We start from the raw sequence: 18,154 nt of genomic DNA on the forward strand, positions 1-18,154 counted from the left end.
TACAAAGCCAACAAAAAATTGCATCTATCTCTACTATTTCCTATGTAAATTTAGTACGATTAAGTTCTGTTGTCCGACAATCAGATATAATGATATATTGCTCATCTTGCATGCTAACCAATATCACTGGTTTAATGGAGTTATGTTCAAATGTGTTGGGTGATTAAAATCCATTAAATAAAAAGCCTAACTACATAGTGTGAACACATGTTTGTCAACCCTAATTTGCCTCCTAAACTTTTGCACTCACTACGTACGTATACGTTGCCCTCTAGCAAAGGCATGTAATACGTGCATATGACATATTCCGATTAGGGTCAAGAATATTTTGTATTCTTCAACTTGCGTACTTAAGGTCTTTCATTATCTTTTTCTAAATTTGGTGGGTGCAAACTTGCAACTTTCAAATTTTTCCTCCGAGGAAAGGAACTGGCTGGCAGGCTACCTAGCTGCTTCAAGCTTCAGGCAGTGAATTAAGTTAGAAGTGACTAACGAAGAGCTAGCTTCAAGAATGTCAATTCGTCGTGGAATGAGAAAACTTTTTAACAACTAATTACATTTTGAAGCTGCTACGCAAGATAGACAGGCAAGCGAAGCGCGAATAGGATGGATATTTGTTAGGCAATCCTGCTTTATATGTTCATCAGAATTCCAAAAATAAATAATAATACAATATCGTGAAACCAAAACCCAGATATATTAGGGTTTGAGCCAATTAATTTCTCTCTTCTTCTTTACGGACCATAAAATGAACAGGACGATGTTTAACTTCATTGCATCGACCACTTCACGAATCATTCTAAGCACCACATCGGTCCTTATTCTTGAATTTCTGGCGACATTAGACAAAGTCACTTTTCCACGAGACTAAGAAGGGAAGATATTAATTTGCTAGTGTGCAGAAAAACGGTGATGAGAGTGATTTGCTAGTTTACTAGGGCATTTACATTTAATGTATTGATCTCTTATCAAATTAACCTAGGTCCTAGTATAAGTGTGCGAGTACCAACCGATACTCAAAAGCTCGGAATCAAATTGTGTTGGAGCCTTGGAGGACAGGGGGAAGTTAGAATATACATTTTAGACAATGATTGAAATGACCAGTAAACAAATACTGATTTTTGTTAATGTGCGTTTGCACTTTTGTTGTTAAGGTTTGCTTTTGTATGGAGAAACAGTGAAACAGAGTACCAGAGCTACAAAACGAATCCTCACCCGACACTGACCAGTTTAAATTGAAGGTCTAGCACACTTCCATAGCATAGAGTCGATCCGAGGACATGTTGAAAGTTCGCAAAAACATCACCAACCAAATTAACCTATACAAAACACGGGGTTGGCAGTTGAAACCAAAACCCCCAATAAATCAACCCTGAGAATGGTTATAAATTTATGATCCTCCAGGGGATATCACATTTACCCTTATCAATAAAGAATGGATCTAGTGCTGAAAGCCTGAAAGCAGCCAAATACTGTTCCAAGTTGGTCGAGATATGCAGTTGTGCGGTAACCTCCCTCGACTCTTTTGTTATTAGGCAGTGCTACTGCTACAGATTCATGGCTAAAATGATCAACTTGGGAAGGGCTGAGATCATAACCAAACACAGGAAGGTAAACGCAACACGGTGAACCTAGACATTTAGTGCACAAGATTCACCATTCTCAAGATTTATTTCAAGGAATAACAAGTGTTCTAAGCTTCTTTTCAGCTTTGTGATTTATATACATCAGAAAATTGAAGTGCAGAATTGGTTTCCTGCCCTAAAACTAAACCAGTCACAGAAATCACCTGAAAAATAATGGGTCACAATCAAAGACCTTAAACGGATATCATACATCAATTTGTAAAAAGACAAAAAAAAAAAAAAAAAAAAAAAAAGACAGACTGAAAAGAGTGTGTAACTTCAAAAATCCAGGAAATAAACTTTATCATTAATATCACTGCCACTATAAAAATACTGGGAGGTCAATCTTTGTTGGTTGGTTTAAATCTAGATCTGCACCAACAGCAACAATGCTACTTGAGGCTCCTTCTTCGGTTTCAGTTGCCATCTTCAAGAAGTAACTATGCCTGCACAAGAAGATATTTAGAACCTCCTGTAAAGTTAGGTTAGGAGAAATGGCCAACAGAAGGTAAGTATACCATCGAGTATCTGCTGTCAGTTCAGGGTGGAAGGCAGTTGCTAGCAAATTCCCTTGTCTAACTGCTACAATCACTTTCTTCTCAGACCCAGAATTTTCCTGAAATATCCAAACCTGAGTGAGAAAATGGCATCAAAAGATGGTGAAACACAACTTAATTTGTTGCAGTTGCATATCATCTTTGGTAAATTCCCTGTAGGAAAATGCTGATTCAGTTTTTTGAAGCATTATAAGTGCAGGTTAGCACCAGGAACATGGGCATTGACAATAGATTTCAGTTCACATCAAATTGGCAGCTACAAGATAAGGCTCTAGACTTCTAGTCACATGATACAACCTAGTTTGTGACTGCTGATTCTAAAAAACCACTAAAGGTAAGATAGACAATTCGGCAAGATAAGATGCCATGTAACTTACTGAAGGAGTGGTACTAAAATAATCATGTGCTCATGTACTATCAAAGTAATCTTTACTCTGATTGTATTCAACCGTTTTCAACCATAGCCACAAGTGTTAATACTCGACAATGGTAAATGTACAGCTTATCATGTAATAAGTTCTACTGTTAAACATTATTTCCTCAACTGTCATAAACTTCCATATCGATGACCATTTTGAGAATAAATGAAACTTTTCGATATGAAAACAATCTATCAATTACTTCTTATCAAATCTGTCCTCAAACAATGAAAATCTCCAAATCACCGAATAGAGGTGGTTGAATTCACCCATCTGTTACAAATTCGATTCGACAATTACTAACAAATGACCAAATTTTATGATAATGAATGTATTATAATTTAATTGTACTTTAACTCATCAGTTGCTAACCTAATTTACTCTATCCACTCAGTAGAGCTGGTTAAATTTACCCATTTATATCAAAATTTGATAATCTGAAAAGGAAAAATGTTCTCTGAAAAAAGCAAATAACAAGAATACAGTAATACTCCAAACCTAACTGAAACCAATAAGGCCTTGACTACAGAATGATTATATTGAACTATGTTAGCAGAACAATCACAAACCTCATGGCCTTCAACACCAGGATTTGAATCCTTCCACTTATTAGCTGGGACAGGATAATCAGCCAGGACTTCAACTTGTGGTCCTACCTCAAGGATTGCAGGAGCGCGGATGAAAACTCCACGAAATACTTCAGGACCACCTTCCTTCGAAGCAAGCTCTGGTACTGAAAGTTCTGTCTCAAAACTCTGAAGCTGTAAATTTAAACAAAAAACCAATGATAAATTGAGGAAACCAAAATTGAATCAACAACTAACGCACCATAATAATAAAACAATAGAATAGTCCCCACACAAGTCGGTTCTTCACAACCCTTTTCTCTATCTTTCTTTAACAGTACAGCCAAAAATAAACTAGATTTCTCAATTCTTTCTATATTTTATATTTCATTATAATCTACAGCATCTTTTAACTAGCTGATACAACAGGATTCATTAATACTGTTCAAAACTTTCAAGATAAAATGAAGGTGGCCATCAGATTAACGGAGTCTGCCATTGCAGTAAATAGGTGATTAAACAAAGAGTAGAGTAGATAAATGAGGCAACAGATAACACAACATTCCAAACACACTAACCACTCAAGTATGAACCTTCAAAGCCAAGACCTTTAGGACTACTTTGCAATATTATATACTGACAGCTTTACCAATGCAACATGGTTTTTACCAATGTTATCTGCATAAGTATCTATCTCGATGAACATGCATGAGTTTAGTAGTCATTGCAGTACCTGACTGCCAAAGAAATTTCTGTGAACCATGCAATCTAGGCCTCCAACAAGTTCCTGTCCTCCTATTTTCTGTCCTGAAAATGCATTCAACTTGTCTCAATAACTAAACAATCTTTGGCTGCTTAAATGTATCTACGAAATATTAGTCACTTTTACAATCTATAGTAAAAAAAAAAAAAAGGAAATGCACCTGTAGCTCTGTTTGCTAAGAATATAAGTCCAGCACAGGTTCCCCAAACAGGCTTCCCCATCTTAACAAACTCACGCAAAGCAGGAAACTGTGATGATTAAACAAATAACTCACAGTCAATATCGTTTGCTTGAACAATTTTCTGTCTGCCAAGTCAAAACATATTATACAGAGAACTTTTCTTTATCAGTTATTGAAACAACGAGGCCATAAATGAGCATTTAGAAAATATCCTTTTTCAAATAAAAACTAAGACTTGGTGGGTACATTGAGCCAAGTTCATTGCTTTTCTTAGTTCTAATCAAATTTTGACTACAACAAAATGGAACAGGATTTTCAAATGATGCCATAATCTACTTTACCTTCTGTGTCATTTGTGATTACATTAGGCAAGCCGATATAATTCACAATTCCACCAACTCCTATATACCCAAAGAACAAAACCCATATATCCAAATTACAGCATTTCTAGAACAGCCGTCATTTTCACCTAATCCCATTTACTGATATACTAAAAGTATCGACAGTTGCAGAAGCAGGCACATACATATTCAGTCCAGGAGTAATAAAGTAATAAGCTTTAAACAAATCAACAAATGATAGAGACTGTTTGGGTGAGTGATAGAGAGACCAGGTTGTGGAACTCGGCGAGCTTAGCCATGGTGGTGCTCTCTCCTCCAGGGATTATGAGTGAGGCCACGGTTTCGAGCTGCTCTGGTTTCTTTATCTCCACGCCCTTCACTCCCAGCCTTCTCAGCACTGCAACACAGATGGAGAGTTTCAACAAACATATACAGCAAAACCCAAAAGACATATATGTGGTCAGAGAGAGTTGAGAAAGGCATGCCTGCTATGTGTTCGTTGTAAGAGCCCTGTAAAGCAAGCACGCCGACGAGGGCCATATTGGTCGGAGGCAAGGCTTCAAGGAGACTAGAGAAGAGAGTTTATGAAGAGTCGTAGAGCGATAAAACGCACCGGGCCTCTTGTTTGGTGAGTGGTTGAAGTGTTCGATATCTATTCATGGGCCAGATTCTATGAATATGCATATTGATTTGGTTCCATATCTAAGATCACCAGAACACGATTTTTATTGTTAATTTATTAATACGATAAGACTCATTAACATAATAAATACTGTTTAGTTCTTAAATTTTTAATCAAAAAACATCACTGACTTTATAATTTCACACGTTTAGTCTTTGTACTCTTAATTTTGGACTAATAGGTCCATTCCGTTACGGACCAAACACTCCGTGTTACTCCGTTAAGTTGCTGACGTGGCAATCCTTTCGCGTCAAAAGTCTATTATACCCTTACTTCTTTTTTTTACATTAATTTATTTTTTTCTCTCTCTGTTTTTTTTTTTATATTTTAATTTTTCTCTTTTTTTTATTTTCTACTTACCCTCTCTCCAAAACCCCCAACCTCTTCTCTCTCATAACCATCAAAACCTAGAAATTTCTAAACCAAATCCAAATAAAAAAGAAAAAAAAAAAAACAGCAAAGCTGTGTTTCAAGCCCTGGCGAAAAGGATTCGGAAGCCCAAAACACCACAGCCTCCGTCTGCGGGGAGGTCTTCGCCAAACCCATACCGACTTGCCGTAATTCCAATTTGGAATTGCAATCATACAAATGGGTCCTCTGAATCTTCATCTGAAAATCCATTTCTTCTTCACTGTCCCTGATCTTTCGATGCTTGTGCAGCTGCAGATGCCGCCCTTCTTCTTCTTCACCATAGCTTTCTAACGATTTTTTGGTCATGCTGGCTTTTGTCTTTTTTCTCAAAAAGGATCTCTGTGTACTTGTTGTGGCCAAGGGAGATCCAACGGCTGCGCTTCTCCTCCATCTTCTTCATTTGCTGGAGCCTCCGCTCTCTGAGCACCTCCAGATTGTTTACGTCCACTCGATCTAGGGCTGCGATCTCCTCGTCGATCTTGTCCTCCACTGCCTTCGTCACCGTCAGCAGTTGCTGCTCAATTATCTACAAATCAATCAAAGGAAGAGTTCAATTCTGTTCCTGGAGATGTATATATATGTATTCGAACGATGAGGAAGAGAAAGAGAAGGTTGTACCTCTTGGACGGCTCGGTTCGCCATTGTTGGATTGGATGGATTTGCATAAGCTTTGATTCAAATGAATGAAATGAGCTAGATTTGAGAGAATGAGAGGGAGAGGGGAAATAGGGCTCATCTGAGTGAGATTTTGTTGAAGATGGCAATGGAATTGGAATCTGGAATGGAGCGAACTCGCAGGCAGACAGGGGTTGAAGTGCTGATACTGGTGGCGATGGGGGAGGGCGATGTAGGGAAGGTCGTAGAAGAAATCCTAGGGGGTGGAGGAGAAGAGATAAAAAGAATGAAAGAAAGAAAGAAAGAATTTTTTTTTTAAAAAAAAAGTAATGGTATAATAGACATTTTGACGCGAAAGGATTATACGTCAACGAATTAAGAGTAACGGAATAGACCTATTGGTCCAAATTTGCAAATACAAGGATTAAACGTGTGAAATTAGAAGGCCTCAAGGCCGGAAGTGTTTTTTGGATAAAAGTTCAAGGACTAAATTTGAGTTTATAATATTTAATCCTTTTGTAAATTTGAGTTTATAATATTTAATCCTTTTGAGTTTATTGATATTCTCTCTCTCAGAGAGAGAGAGAAACCCTAAAGCGGCAACGGCGGACCTCTCTGGCTGGGAGATCGATCTCGTCCGACGGCGCCTCGACATCAGGACAGGCCCATGGCCATGCCGGCATTTTGGGATTTGCTACTGGATGGGTATTAGATGTTATTGCTTGGTGAGTTTTACGGGGAGTTCTTTAGGTTGGAGTGGTGGCAAAAAAGTATTGGGGACAGGTTTCAGTGGGTTGTCTGTGAGACGCAGTGGTCGTGGTGTATAGTGGTGGTTCGTGGTGGTGTTGATTAGTCGTGGAGGCATTTCATGGTGATGCGGAGTAGTGCCAGCATGGTTTATGGTGTTGTCCGGCACTGGACCGTGGAAGCACGAAACTGAGGCGGTGCAGATCGTGGCAGGGCAGGCTGTGGCGGCGCTGAGACAATGTCGGCTTGGATGACACGGATCATCGTGAGCGGCGGCCTTGAGGAGGCACAGGTCGTGCCGGAGTGGATCAGGGCGACCTCGGCTTGAGTGGGCGATGACTAGGTGCACCTTAGGTTTTTTTTTCTCTAAATAATTCCCTACTTTGTTAGGGAGCTATATATGCTTCTAGGTTTTTAGTGAGAGTCATCGAGTCTTGTTTACTCTGCTTGTTTACTATGTAATAGTTAATAGTCTATAGGCTCCCTGTATGAGCATGGAACCGTCAAATGATCGGACATAATCTATGTATCACCTGTGCTACTACCACAAACTATTTATCTACCCATACATGGTAGAGGGAGGATATGTAATGGTCCTTTCTGGCCTGAGTATTAATATATATCGACATGATATTCTTCAAAAAATCATTTTGAGTTTATAATATTCAATCCTTTTGAGTTTAAAATATTTAATCCTTTTGTAGATTTGAGTTTCTTCGTCTAATATATATTAGAATCCATAGTGCATCTGTTTGATTCATCGTATTCTCTTTCTCAAATTCATGGCAACAATTTCAACTCTCAACTTTCAAGAAGAAAATAATCAACTGACTTTATAATATCTAGGTGTGCTTCTTGTATTGGTCTATGTATGAGATTTTGTAACTTGATAAGATTGATTTATTTCTTCAAAAAACAAAAAGATTGATTTATTTTCTTAACGGGTCTTAATGGGTTTTAACGGTTAACGCAAAATTTATTGGTTCAATTTTTGTTCTAGCATCCTTCACACATTAGCTTTTGTTATCATGTTCCACGATATATATACGAAACTCCACAAACACAACATGACACAACCTAGATAATTTTACATTGTTCCTGGTGATTTTTTTTTTATTTTTTTACAAGATCAGTCATTTAACTTTCGATTTACATGATCAGCCATTTAACTTTTGATAAAAGCGGAAATGATTAGGCCATAGTTCCACTTGAGAATAAGCTTGTCCTAACTGTAACATAGTCCACAGTCTAATTTTGTGATATGGTCTACAGTAACTTTTGTTAAAGATTGAAGATCGAATATAATTTACAAGTGAGTGACTTATTACTACATACACCGAGACTTATTGGATAACAGACAACACTTAATAAGTGATTAAGTTATACCAAGTATCAGTATTTTGCAAAAATTAGTAGTGCATTACTTGTAAATGTTTGTCGTTGTTTAACAACGTACGTTTATGTGAATACAACTAAGTAAAATTGTTTTACCACTGACAAACCGGTAATGGATGTTTGATTCCAAATTAAACAAGGCCCCCAATATTCACTGTGATTAAAATAAATTAAAATTTGTTTTAGGAAAACTGAAATTGGGAGATAATTGAGTTGTGTTTTCATTGATAATAGGGGCCTCTTTATATAGAGAATTATAAGTAGAGAATATAAGTCTTACAAGAAAACTGAATCGTACAATGATTAGGATATCTCCCAAGATATCTGTAAGACTAACCCTATTACAACTTGGACAAGTCACTTAGAGTTTAGGCCAGACACATAAATTAGATGTCCTTAAACACTCCCCCTTGTGTCGCCCAAATGTGGTGCTCCTCTAGTTGCCTAGTCAAAAACCTTGCTGAGTAACAAAAACTCAATGGGACACAAATAACCTCCGTCGAAGGAGAAAAAGAGTACAACACACCCTTCACGTTTCGAGACCATACATTTAGACATCTCACCCTGATGTCTGCATCCCCCCTGATGACTACGATCATAGGAGTTCAGATAACTTCCGCAAATGATGCTACCAACATGTTTCTCGAAAGTGGATTTAGGCAATGACTTAGTGAACAAGTCTGCCACATTGTCCTCATATCGAACCTAATTCACTCTGATCTTGAGGAGAGTCTGTTGTTGCTGATTATACTTAGTGTTGTCGCCTTTGATGTAGCCTTGCTTCATTTATTCAATGCAAGCGGCATTATTCTCATAAATACTCGTAGGCTCATCTATGGTAGACTTCAAACCACAATTGCTTCGAACATGTGTAATTATGGATCCAATCCATATACATTCACGAACTACTTCGTGAAGAGCAATAATCTCTGCATGGATCGAAGGTATAGCAACTAGGGTCTGTTTTGTAGACCTCTAAGATATCCCGGTCTTACCCATGGTGAACACATAACCAGTTTGGGAACGACCTTTGTGTGGGTCAGAGAGGTGCCCAACATCAACAAAACCTTCCAAAACACTAATGTCATTTTGGGATGGGGATAGAGAACGCAGGCTAGTGTTGGCGACGTTCCTAGTGTGTGATGGGTCTGAATCCATCATCTCTCTGTAGGGATAGCACAAGCCTATATCATTAGTCCAATGGCGTCGCGTTGGCGCAGAGCTATATCTAGCTAACAAATTCACTGCAAATGAGATGTATGGTGATGTACATTGAGCTAAGTATAATAATGCACCTATTGTACTTAAGTAGGGCATTTCTACCTCTAGCACATCTTTCATCATCTTTCGAACGAAGAGGACCCTTTTAGGATCAAGACTACGGATGATCATGGACGTGCTTGAATGCTTGACATCATCAAAACACCTAAACATCCATCAACACGGTGCTCAAGTTCCAAACTGAGACAAATCGTGTTCTCCCAAGATCCTTCATCTCAAACTCGGATTTCAAGTATTTAGCAGTTTCTCTTCACTCCTTAAGGGCTTCCAATGAAGATCATGTCACCAACATAAACCCCGATAGGATCCGAAACTTGTCATAGAAACACGCAGGCATAGTTCATCATTGACATATCCCTTCCCAATCAAGTAATCACTTAGTGAGCGTTTCAACCTCATTACAAACACACTCCATGGTCTAGAGCCACTTGACTTGGGAAAATGAAGTTCACCAAGAACGTTTATGTATATTCCGTTAGGGCCGGTCCTGAGCTTTTTGATGCCCAGGGTGAAATTTTTGTGTGTGCCCAACTAGCTTAAATAGACATGTAATAATTCTTTCAAATGTCATACTCTAAATCTTTTTTTAAGGGGCTATTAGTTATTACATAGAGAAACATTATACAACGGGAACATAAAGTGATAAAACCAAAACCTCGTATAAAAAAGTTTACAAATCATCTAAAATGATGTCTTCTTGCATTTCTTGAAGCAAAATCATCAATTATCTTTTCATAGTCAACATTTGCCAACATAATTCTTTCAATGGTTAAAATAGTTAATCCATTCAACCTATCTTGAGTCATGTAATCCGCAGATAAGATTTTAATAATTTTAATTTCAAAAAACTTCTTTCAGATGCTACCGTCATCGGTATAGTCAATAAAATCCTTTAGGCAACCATAACACTTGGAAACATATCCATTTTCTCTGCAAACTCTATAATTTAAATGGATGTCCAAGGCCTATCTGTTTCATATGCCTCATTTGGCAACATCTCCTGCATCAATATCAAAACCCTCACCACTTCTCAAAGCAGTTTCAAGATTCAAACAACAGCTTTTCAATTCTGATCGAGACTGACTTGCAAATCTAACTTCACCTAATATTGAAAATTGAAAACCGATGCATGAGCAAGTTGTTAGAAATCACTTTGAATAATAATTGATAAACACTAGAGCATAGAATAATACCTGAAAATCTGAAATTGAGTAAACGTTGCAACCAATTTAAAGAAAAAATTTGCTGGGTTTCAAGGTTTGGGACTTGAGAGAGAGAGAGACTCTTGCCGAAACTATTCTTTTCACTAGCTGCTACGATGAAGTGAAGAAGAAAGAGGAGGAAGAGGAGAATCCGGAGAGATGAAGAAGAATGGTTGCAGGCTTGCACCTAAGAGCAAGTGCACCCGTAGTCAAGAAAAGACAAAGTCGAGAAGACAAGAATTCGACCAGTCAAGCTACTATTCACTGCCACTGGACATGGGTTTGCACCCGTTGTTTTTCTTGCCCGATCAACACTGTTCACTTTTCACTGTTCACCGTGGGTTTCATTATTTAAATTTACTGTTCATTGTTTTATTGTTCATAGAGTTTTAAAAAAAAAAAAAAAAATTTAAAAATATATATATTTAATGATAATAATGAATATTTACGGATAATTAATGTCATAATTATGCAATTTACTTTTTTCAAAAATATTTACGGATAGTTGGCTTGTATTATGTTTTGGAAAGTTGGTGTCATTTTAGTTTGGCCAATGTCTATGTTTTTTATGTCAATGTGATATGAATTCATCATCGTATTATGTTTATTATGTGTTATTTATTTGAATATAAGGTGTGTGCTTTAATACATAAAATTTCCAAATACAACTTTTATTTCATTAAATTGTCGCTTACATAAATGAAAAACTAGGAAAAAATACAATACAATAACAAACATGCATAATAACCTAATTATTCAAATCATAATCCTCATCCTCTCTAGAAAGGTAATTTGTGTTTGAAGGCTCATCATTAGGGTTAGGGTTAGGGTTGGTGGACTCACCCGTAGGGTTGGTGTATTACAATTAAAACGATAATATAATTACTACATTATTTATAAAGACATATTTTACTATAATGTATCAACAAATTAAATGATTTATAAAAAAATATAAAGTTTATAATTTTAATAAGAAAGTATCCCACCATTTAACAATAAAACTCAATAAGTACAAATATAAATATCGTGATAATTACATCATTATTTATCAACTAATTATTTTAATTATAACGAAAAACAATTATTACAATTAAAACGATAATATAATTACTACATTATTTATCAAGACATATTTTACTATAATGTATCAACAAATTAAATGATTTATCAAAAAATATAAAGGTCATAATTTTAATAAGAATGTATCTCACCGTTTTACAATAAAACTCAATAAGTACAAATATAAATATCGTGGTAATTACATCATTAAATAAGTACTAATTGTTTTAATTATAGCGAAAAACAATTATTACAATTAAAAAGATATTATAATTACTACATTATTTATCATGTAATATTTTATTATAATGTATCAACAAAATAAATGTTTTATCAGCAAATACATACCTCATCAACCGCATTCGAACTGCTTTTGTACCAATTTTTCGCTTGCCTTAATGCACAATGCCACTCATAGAGTTCAATCTTCAAAATTTTCCACCTTCCCTGCAAAGATTGGGCTGATCGGCTCTTGGGCCAATTTGCGTCAAAGTGTCGCTTCACGCGCAACCATAATTCGTTTTTTTTCTGATTTGTGCCCACAGCCGGACATTGGCTTACAACTTTCCAAGACTTGCACAATTGAACATCTTCCTCATCCGTCCATCTCCTTTTATCTTGGGTATCTTCACTTTGATCTCCCTCTTGTCCGGCCACTGGACGTGTGTTTCCCTTTTGTTCTGCCATAGTGGATAATGAAAAATATGGATGATGAGAGCTATATGAAGAGGAGGAATTTGTAACTATGAACTCTAGTATTTTGGGTGTGAGATGTTAGAAAAAAATTGTAGGTATTTATAGAGAAATTTTTGGAATGATTTTTAGAATTTTTTGCATATTTTTTTCTGCCCGTTTTCTTACCGTTACCTATATTAGATTCATATTAATTCCTAGCCGTCAAATCGATTTTTACTGTTGATTTGGGTGGCCCAGATTTGTTGACCGTTGGGTTCAAATTCCCAAAGCAGCCAACAGCTACTTGCCACGTGCGCCCACACTGCCACAACGTCAACTGTTGCGTCCCACATGTTGTAGCTAGGCGACAAAACATTAATTCCTCCACGCTGTCAGCTTGTGATTGGTGCGTGCCCACCAGTCTAGCTCTCCTCCGCGTCTCTCTCTGCGTCTCTGACTTTTTCGTCCACAATTATTCCTTCTCCACTGAGCTGGTAGCTGGGCAAGAAAGGGCAAACGAAATGGCAAGCCCATGACTTTTATTTTGACTAGAATCATCAACAGCCAAAACATGGCTGGACAAACACAGACTGGTGGAGTTGCAAAAACTCTCTTGCCTGGTCACCACGTCAAGATTCCACTGTCTTGCCCGGTCAAACACAGAAGAAAAAAACAAAGAAAGAGAAAGGGATGTGGGGGCAGAGAGACAGAGAGAAATGGGAGTGTATAGGGTAGGTTTTGTATTTTATTAGAGAAAAAGATATTACATAGTATAAAGTATAATTAAAAACAAAAAGAGAACAAAGAAAGAGAAAAAGATGAGGGTAGTGCGGCGGTGGCTGAGAGACATAGAGAAATGGGAGTGAGGGACTCCATAGGGCATAGGGTAGGTTTTGACAGTTTTGTATTTTATAATAAAAAATTTATTAGAGAAAACTATAGTATAGAGAAATGGGAGAGAAATCTGGTGCCCTGTGGGCCCCCGAAAATTTTGTTTAATTTTTAGAATGAAAATTTTCGCCAATAAGATTTTCGCAAGGTGATTTTAGTAAAGAGATCGATTTTGGAAATTGTTTTGGTGTCAAGACCACCTATTGGGCCTTATGATTTAAGTTTGGGCCCGAGTCCTTAGTTTTGGGCCCAGAAGGTTACAAAAGTTTAGTGAGGCGACAGTTTGTTAAATTTTCGAAGACGGTAAATTCAGTTGTAACAAAGTTTTGGATTTTGGATTTTTACGAAATCGAGTTTTAGGCCTAGGATGAAGTCGGGAAACAACTTAGAAAGTTTCCGACGAAAAACGAAGAAAAGAAAGGTTACGAGCCCAAAAACGGAAAGCAGTAAGCTAGGAGAGTTCCGTAATTTGTCTTAAGGGTGAAACCGTCATTCCACACTCATGGGTATAAATAGGAAAGTGGAAACCCTAGAACCTAAACTATCTCATTCTTCCTCTCTCAGCCGCGTCCTACTCCCTCACTCTCCCCGACCTCTCTCTGCCATCACCGAAAAACCCCATCTCCGGCCACTATCTCGCAAAACCGCCACCACCCTAATACGCAGCACCAAAATGCGACCTAAACCCAAGAGAAATCGAAGCCAAGCATCGACCCGACCTCTCTCTTCCGCTCTTCTTCCCTCTGCAACCACCGGAAAACACCGGTTCCGGCCACCACCTCCTGACATCGCTTCCACTCTTCGAACCAACATCCAAATCCGACCAAAACCCGAGCTCGGCACCGCCATGCATCAACTTTAGCCTCCACACGCGACCACCAAACCTGCCATCCTTACTCCTCCGATCTCCAGTTGCTGATGCACACCATCACTACCAGAAATTGAAGCACCAAGCCCTCGAGAGCAAAACCTGAGCCATAGCCTCAAACTCCGACCTCCGGAAAATCGCCGTACACCCCACCGCCGATGGCATCGAATCTGCCTGTCTTCGTTTTCCGGCCTCCAGTCCAAACCGAGCGAAACCACCATCAAGAATCAAGTCAGCGCCTTGTCAAACACCAAAACCCTAGGGCTCCGACCTCCGATTCCGACTCGAGCTGCCGTACACGCTGCACACACCGCCGCTGGCGTGTGGACCACCGTAGCTCCGTTGCTCACGGTCGCAGGGATTGTCAGGACCTCTCGATTAGGTAATTCTATGATTTCTCTTTAGCTGGAGCTTCTGGTTTGAGTAGAGTGAACTCTAATAACATGTTATTTGATTTGGAGAGCTTTGAAGTCCATGGAGTCTGGGAACTTGAGGTTTCTGGAGGAGGAAAAGCTGCTAGCTTAGCTTTGAATTAAGTTGGGTAAGGTAAGAACTAGGAACTCTGTGTTGGATACGAATTGGTTGAGGATTGGTTATTGACCATATTTTGCCTGCTAGGGATTTAAAAAGGTTGATGGTGAGGAGAAGCAGCTATAATGAGTACGCTTCTAATTTTGGAGAAGAGAGAAGATGTTGGTTTAGTCGAATTAATCTCGGAATTGGTAAGGATTCTCAAACTCTATTCTGGATGTGAATTTGGTTGAGTGTAGAATATTGATGGTGTTGTTTTTCTGCTAGAGGTCTGAATGGGTTGATAGTAATGGACTGCAGCAACTAGAAATAGCCTCTAGCTGGGGAAAAGAAGAATGGTAAGGGACTGTGTATTTTGGAATCTGTTTGACCGTGTACTGTTTGTACTGATCAAAGTTATGGTTTTATTGAGTATGCGTGATATAAATTTGGTTGGGTACTTGAGTGATTAAAGGATTTTGTGGATTAACAGTTATGTTGGAAACATGGCATGAATAAGTATGAATTGGCTTATTGAATAGAGGATAATTGTCTTGAGAATTAAGAGGATGATTTTGTTTTCGACATCAAAATGTTAAATAAGAATGGAATCGGTGGTTTAGTTAAATGCATGAGAAAAGTGGTAAATAAGAATGGACCGGATTTTGATAAGTGAATTAATATGTGGGATGTTCAATTTAAGGTCCGTGAATAGAAATATTCCAAACCTATCATATCCCGGATTTACCGTAGAATGAAATTATTTGGGAATGGTGGTTGTTATTTAATTGCTTAAGGTTTAAAGGCTAATTAAAGTGAGGTCAAACCGGTTGACCGAAACTTTAAAATGGAAAGAAGTGTGATCACCATCTCCCGAATGAGCTTACTATGTTAAGTGAATTGTTCGGGAATGGAAATTGTGATTTGTTTTTCTTAAGTAAAAAGGTTAAAGAAGTGAGGTGAAAGTGCTAAGTATAATCACCATATCCTAAATGATTCAAATGCTATATCATTTGGATTTGGATTGTTTGGGAATGGATAATAGAATTTATCAACTAAAGGAAAAATTCTACCAACACAAGTTCTAGATCATTGTTCGATTAAAGGATAATCCGATGGACTATAAGGAAATTAAGTAAATGTTTTGGTTGCTCGGTTAGTTGAGTTATAATGAAGTCAAGTTACTTATTGGTTTAATTTTATTATAAAGGACTCGTGCGTGTGCATTTGGGATTGGATGAAGTATCGAAAGTCGGGAACGAACCCGAATGTGGGCAAGCACTCCAATTCCAGGTAGGGTGAGCTGTCCCTTCCTTGTTAGTGGCTTTTCAAGATATGTGGAATGCTCTAGTATAATATTATGTTGCCTGCAAGTATGTTTTGGTTGTTCATTAGTCGATGCCTCGTGATACGTGTGTTTTCAGAACTGATAATTGCTAATTGCGAAAACTGAGGCTAGACTTGCATGTTGAGATACTGTACCTTCTATATGTTTGTGTTTGTGACCTGAAAGTGAATGGGACCTAGACGCGTAGATTCCTAGAGATCCCACGGTGTCGATAACCGTGAACCTCCGGAGGGGGCTGTGCTCCTATGTTTGTCAAGGGAAGGCAAATACAGACAGTGAACCAGTCATAGGAGACTCAGAGCCAGGAAATGGATACTTTCGCTACTTGTAGTCACAAGGACTACAGAGTAGTTGGCTGGTTCTCATACTCAGGACGAACCAGATCGGTCACTGATTTATTTTACTTCAGCCGGCAGGTAAGTATCTCGGAGCTCCAAGTATGTGAAGCATACTGCATATGTTTTATGAAAGAAAACAAATGTTTGTGGTTGCCACTTTTCTTAAAGCATTTTTTTTGATAAACGTGCACAATATTATGTAGTAATATTTTTAAGTATATTATTTTTCAAACCTAGCATGGTTGGGTCGGCCCCTACTGGGCATGCGAGGACGAAAGCTCACCCCTACTATAGTGTGCAGGTTTTGAGCATGTGGTCGGGGAGCGTACGAAGGAGGCATATGGCTCAGCTTGGCACATTCTTCTTTGACTTATTTAAAAGAACGTTTTGGTCCTTGTTGGGTTTTGAAATCACTTGTTTAGTTACTTATTTATTTATTTATTTATTTATTTATTTATTTCCTACTCGTTTACAAAAATTTCGGGAGACTCGTAACCCTGGGGCGCGTCTCCCATACTTGTAGTTACTTAGTGATCTGTTTTATTTTCCAAATTGGGCTCCGATCGCAAGCCCAAAACTCTTAACCCATTTCGAATTCCGCTTTTGAAAATGTGCTGTTTGGTTGCTAGAATGACTTGTCCAAGAAAATGTTTTGTGAACCAACCAACTAAACCCAAAAGGCCTTGCGGTTTCGGGTTGATGAGTCATCGGGATGTCATGCGTGACATGTTGATTTCTCATTGGCTCGGGGTCGCGGCGCTGCGGGACCCCCCTCTCGGGTCACCACATGCCCCCATCAATCTTCGGCCCTGGGCTGTCGCCAACGTTGCCCATGGGCAAGGCCGGCCCTGTATTCCGTATCTAGATCCCCATAAAGATATATAGTGACCGCATTCATAAACTGCATGTTCAGTTATTCGGAAACTATCAAACTGATAGAGTAGTGGAGTGCAATGACATCCATTATAGGAGAATATGTCTCCTCGTAGTCAATTCCAAGGCATTTGTGAGAAGCCTTGCGCCATAAGGCGAGACTACCATCTCATTTTCTTATCACGCTTTCTAATGAAGACCTATTAGACAACATGTTTTATGCTAGGAGGTGTCGGAATCACTGGCTCGAAAAATCTTCCTCTTCGTTAGAGAATCTAACTTAACATGGATCACATCTTTCCATTTAGGCCAAATTTCTCTACGTTGGCATTCATCATTCATCAATGGAGCATGGTTCGATATCATCGCACTCAATAAACTCATGCACAATGAAATACGCGAATACATCATCAATCATGATGGAGTTTTTATCCCACATCTCATGTACACTAGTGTAATTTTCAGAGAGCTCTATATTCTCAAGAGTAGGTTCTGACGTTGAGGCGTCCCCCAATGATAACCTTAATCCGGAACATTCTCATGAGACGAATTTTGAATATCGATGATCAAAGGATTGAGTTGTGTCAAAGTATCATTCAAATCCACGAGCCTCCCATGTATCCTAGCTAGGGCCATAGCCTATAACGCTAGAGTGCCACTCTCTATGGTGTTGGTGCCATGCCTACCTCCGTGTAGGATGGCACTACGTCCTCTCGTAGGGATGTCCATTCTTGCAGGCATGTTTATAATAGATATGTGTGATCTCGTCACTTTAGTGGGGAGATGAGACATAGTAGGGACAGACCA

At 38.4% G+C, this 18,154-nt stretch overlaps 1 protein-coding gene across 1 annotated transcript; it reads right to left on the minus strand.

Annotated features, from left to right (window-relative positions):
• Window positions 1-1,612: 1,612 nt before the first annotated feature.
• LOC133732077 (probable pyridoxal 5'-phosphate synthase subunit PDX2) lies at window positions 1,613-5,127 on the minus strand. Its single transcript, XM_062159538.1, has 7 exons — window positions 4,938-5,127; window positions 4,722-4,849; window positions 4,091-4,178; window positions 3,901-3,974; window positions 3,171-3,362; window positions 2,144-2,241; window positions 1,613-2,071 (listed from the first exon to the last, which is right to left on the minus strand). Exons 1-7 carry the CDS (start codon window positions 4,990-4,992, stop codon window positions 1,948-1,950), a joined length of 759 nt encoding a protein of 252 aa, XP_062015522.1. The 5' UTR covers window positions 4,993-5,127; the 3' UTR covers window positions 1,613-1,947.
• Between the last annotated feature and the right edge of the window lie 13,027 nt (window positions 5,128-18,154).

Source organism: Rosa rugosa, chromosome 2 (assembly GCF_958449725.1).
Source record: "Rosa rugosa chromosome 2, drRosRugo1.1, whole genome shotgun sequence".
NCBI classification, from domain to species: domain Eukaryota; kingdom Viridiplantae; phylum Streptophyta; class Magnoliopsida; order Rosales; family Rosaceae; genus Rosa; species Rosa rugosa.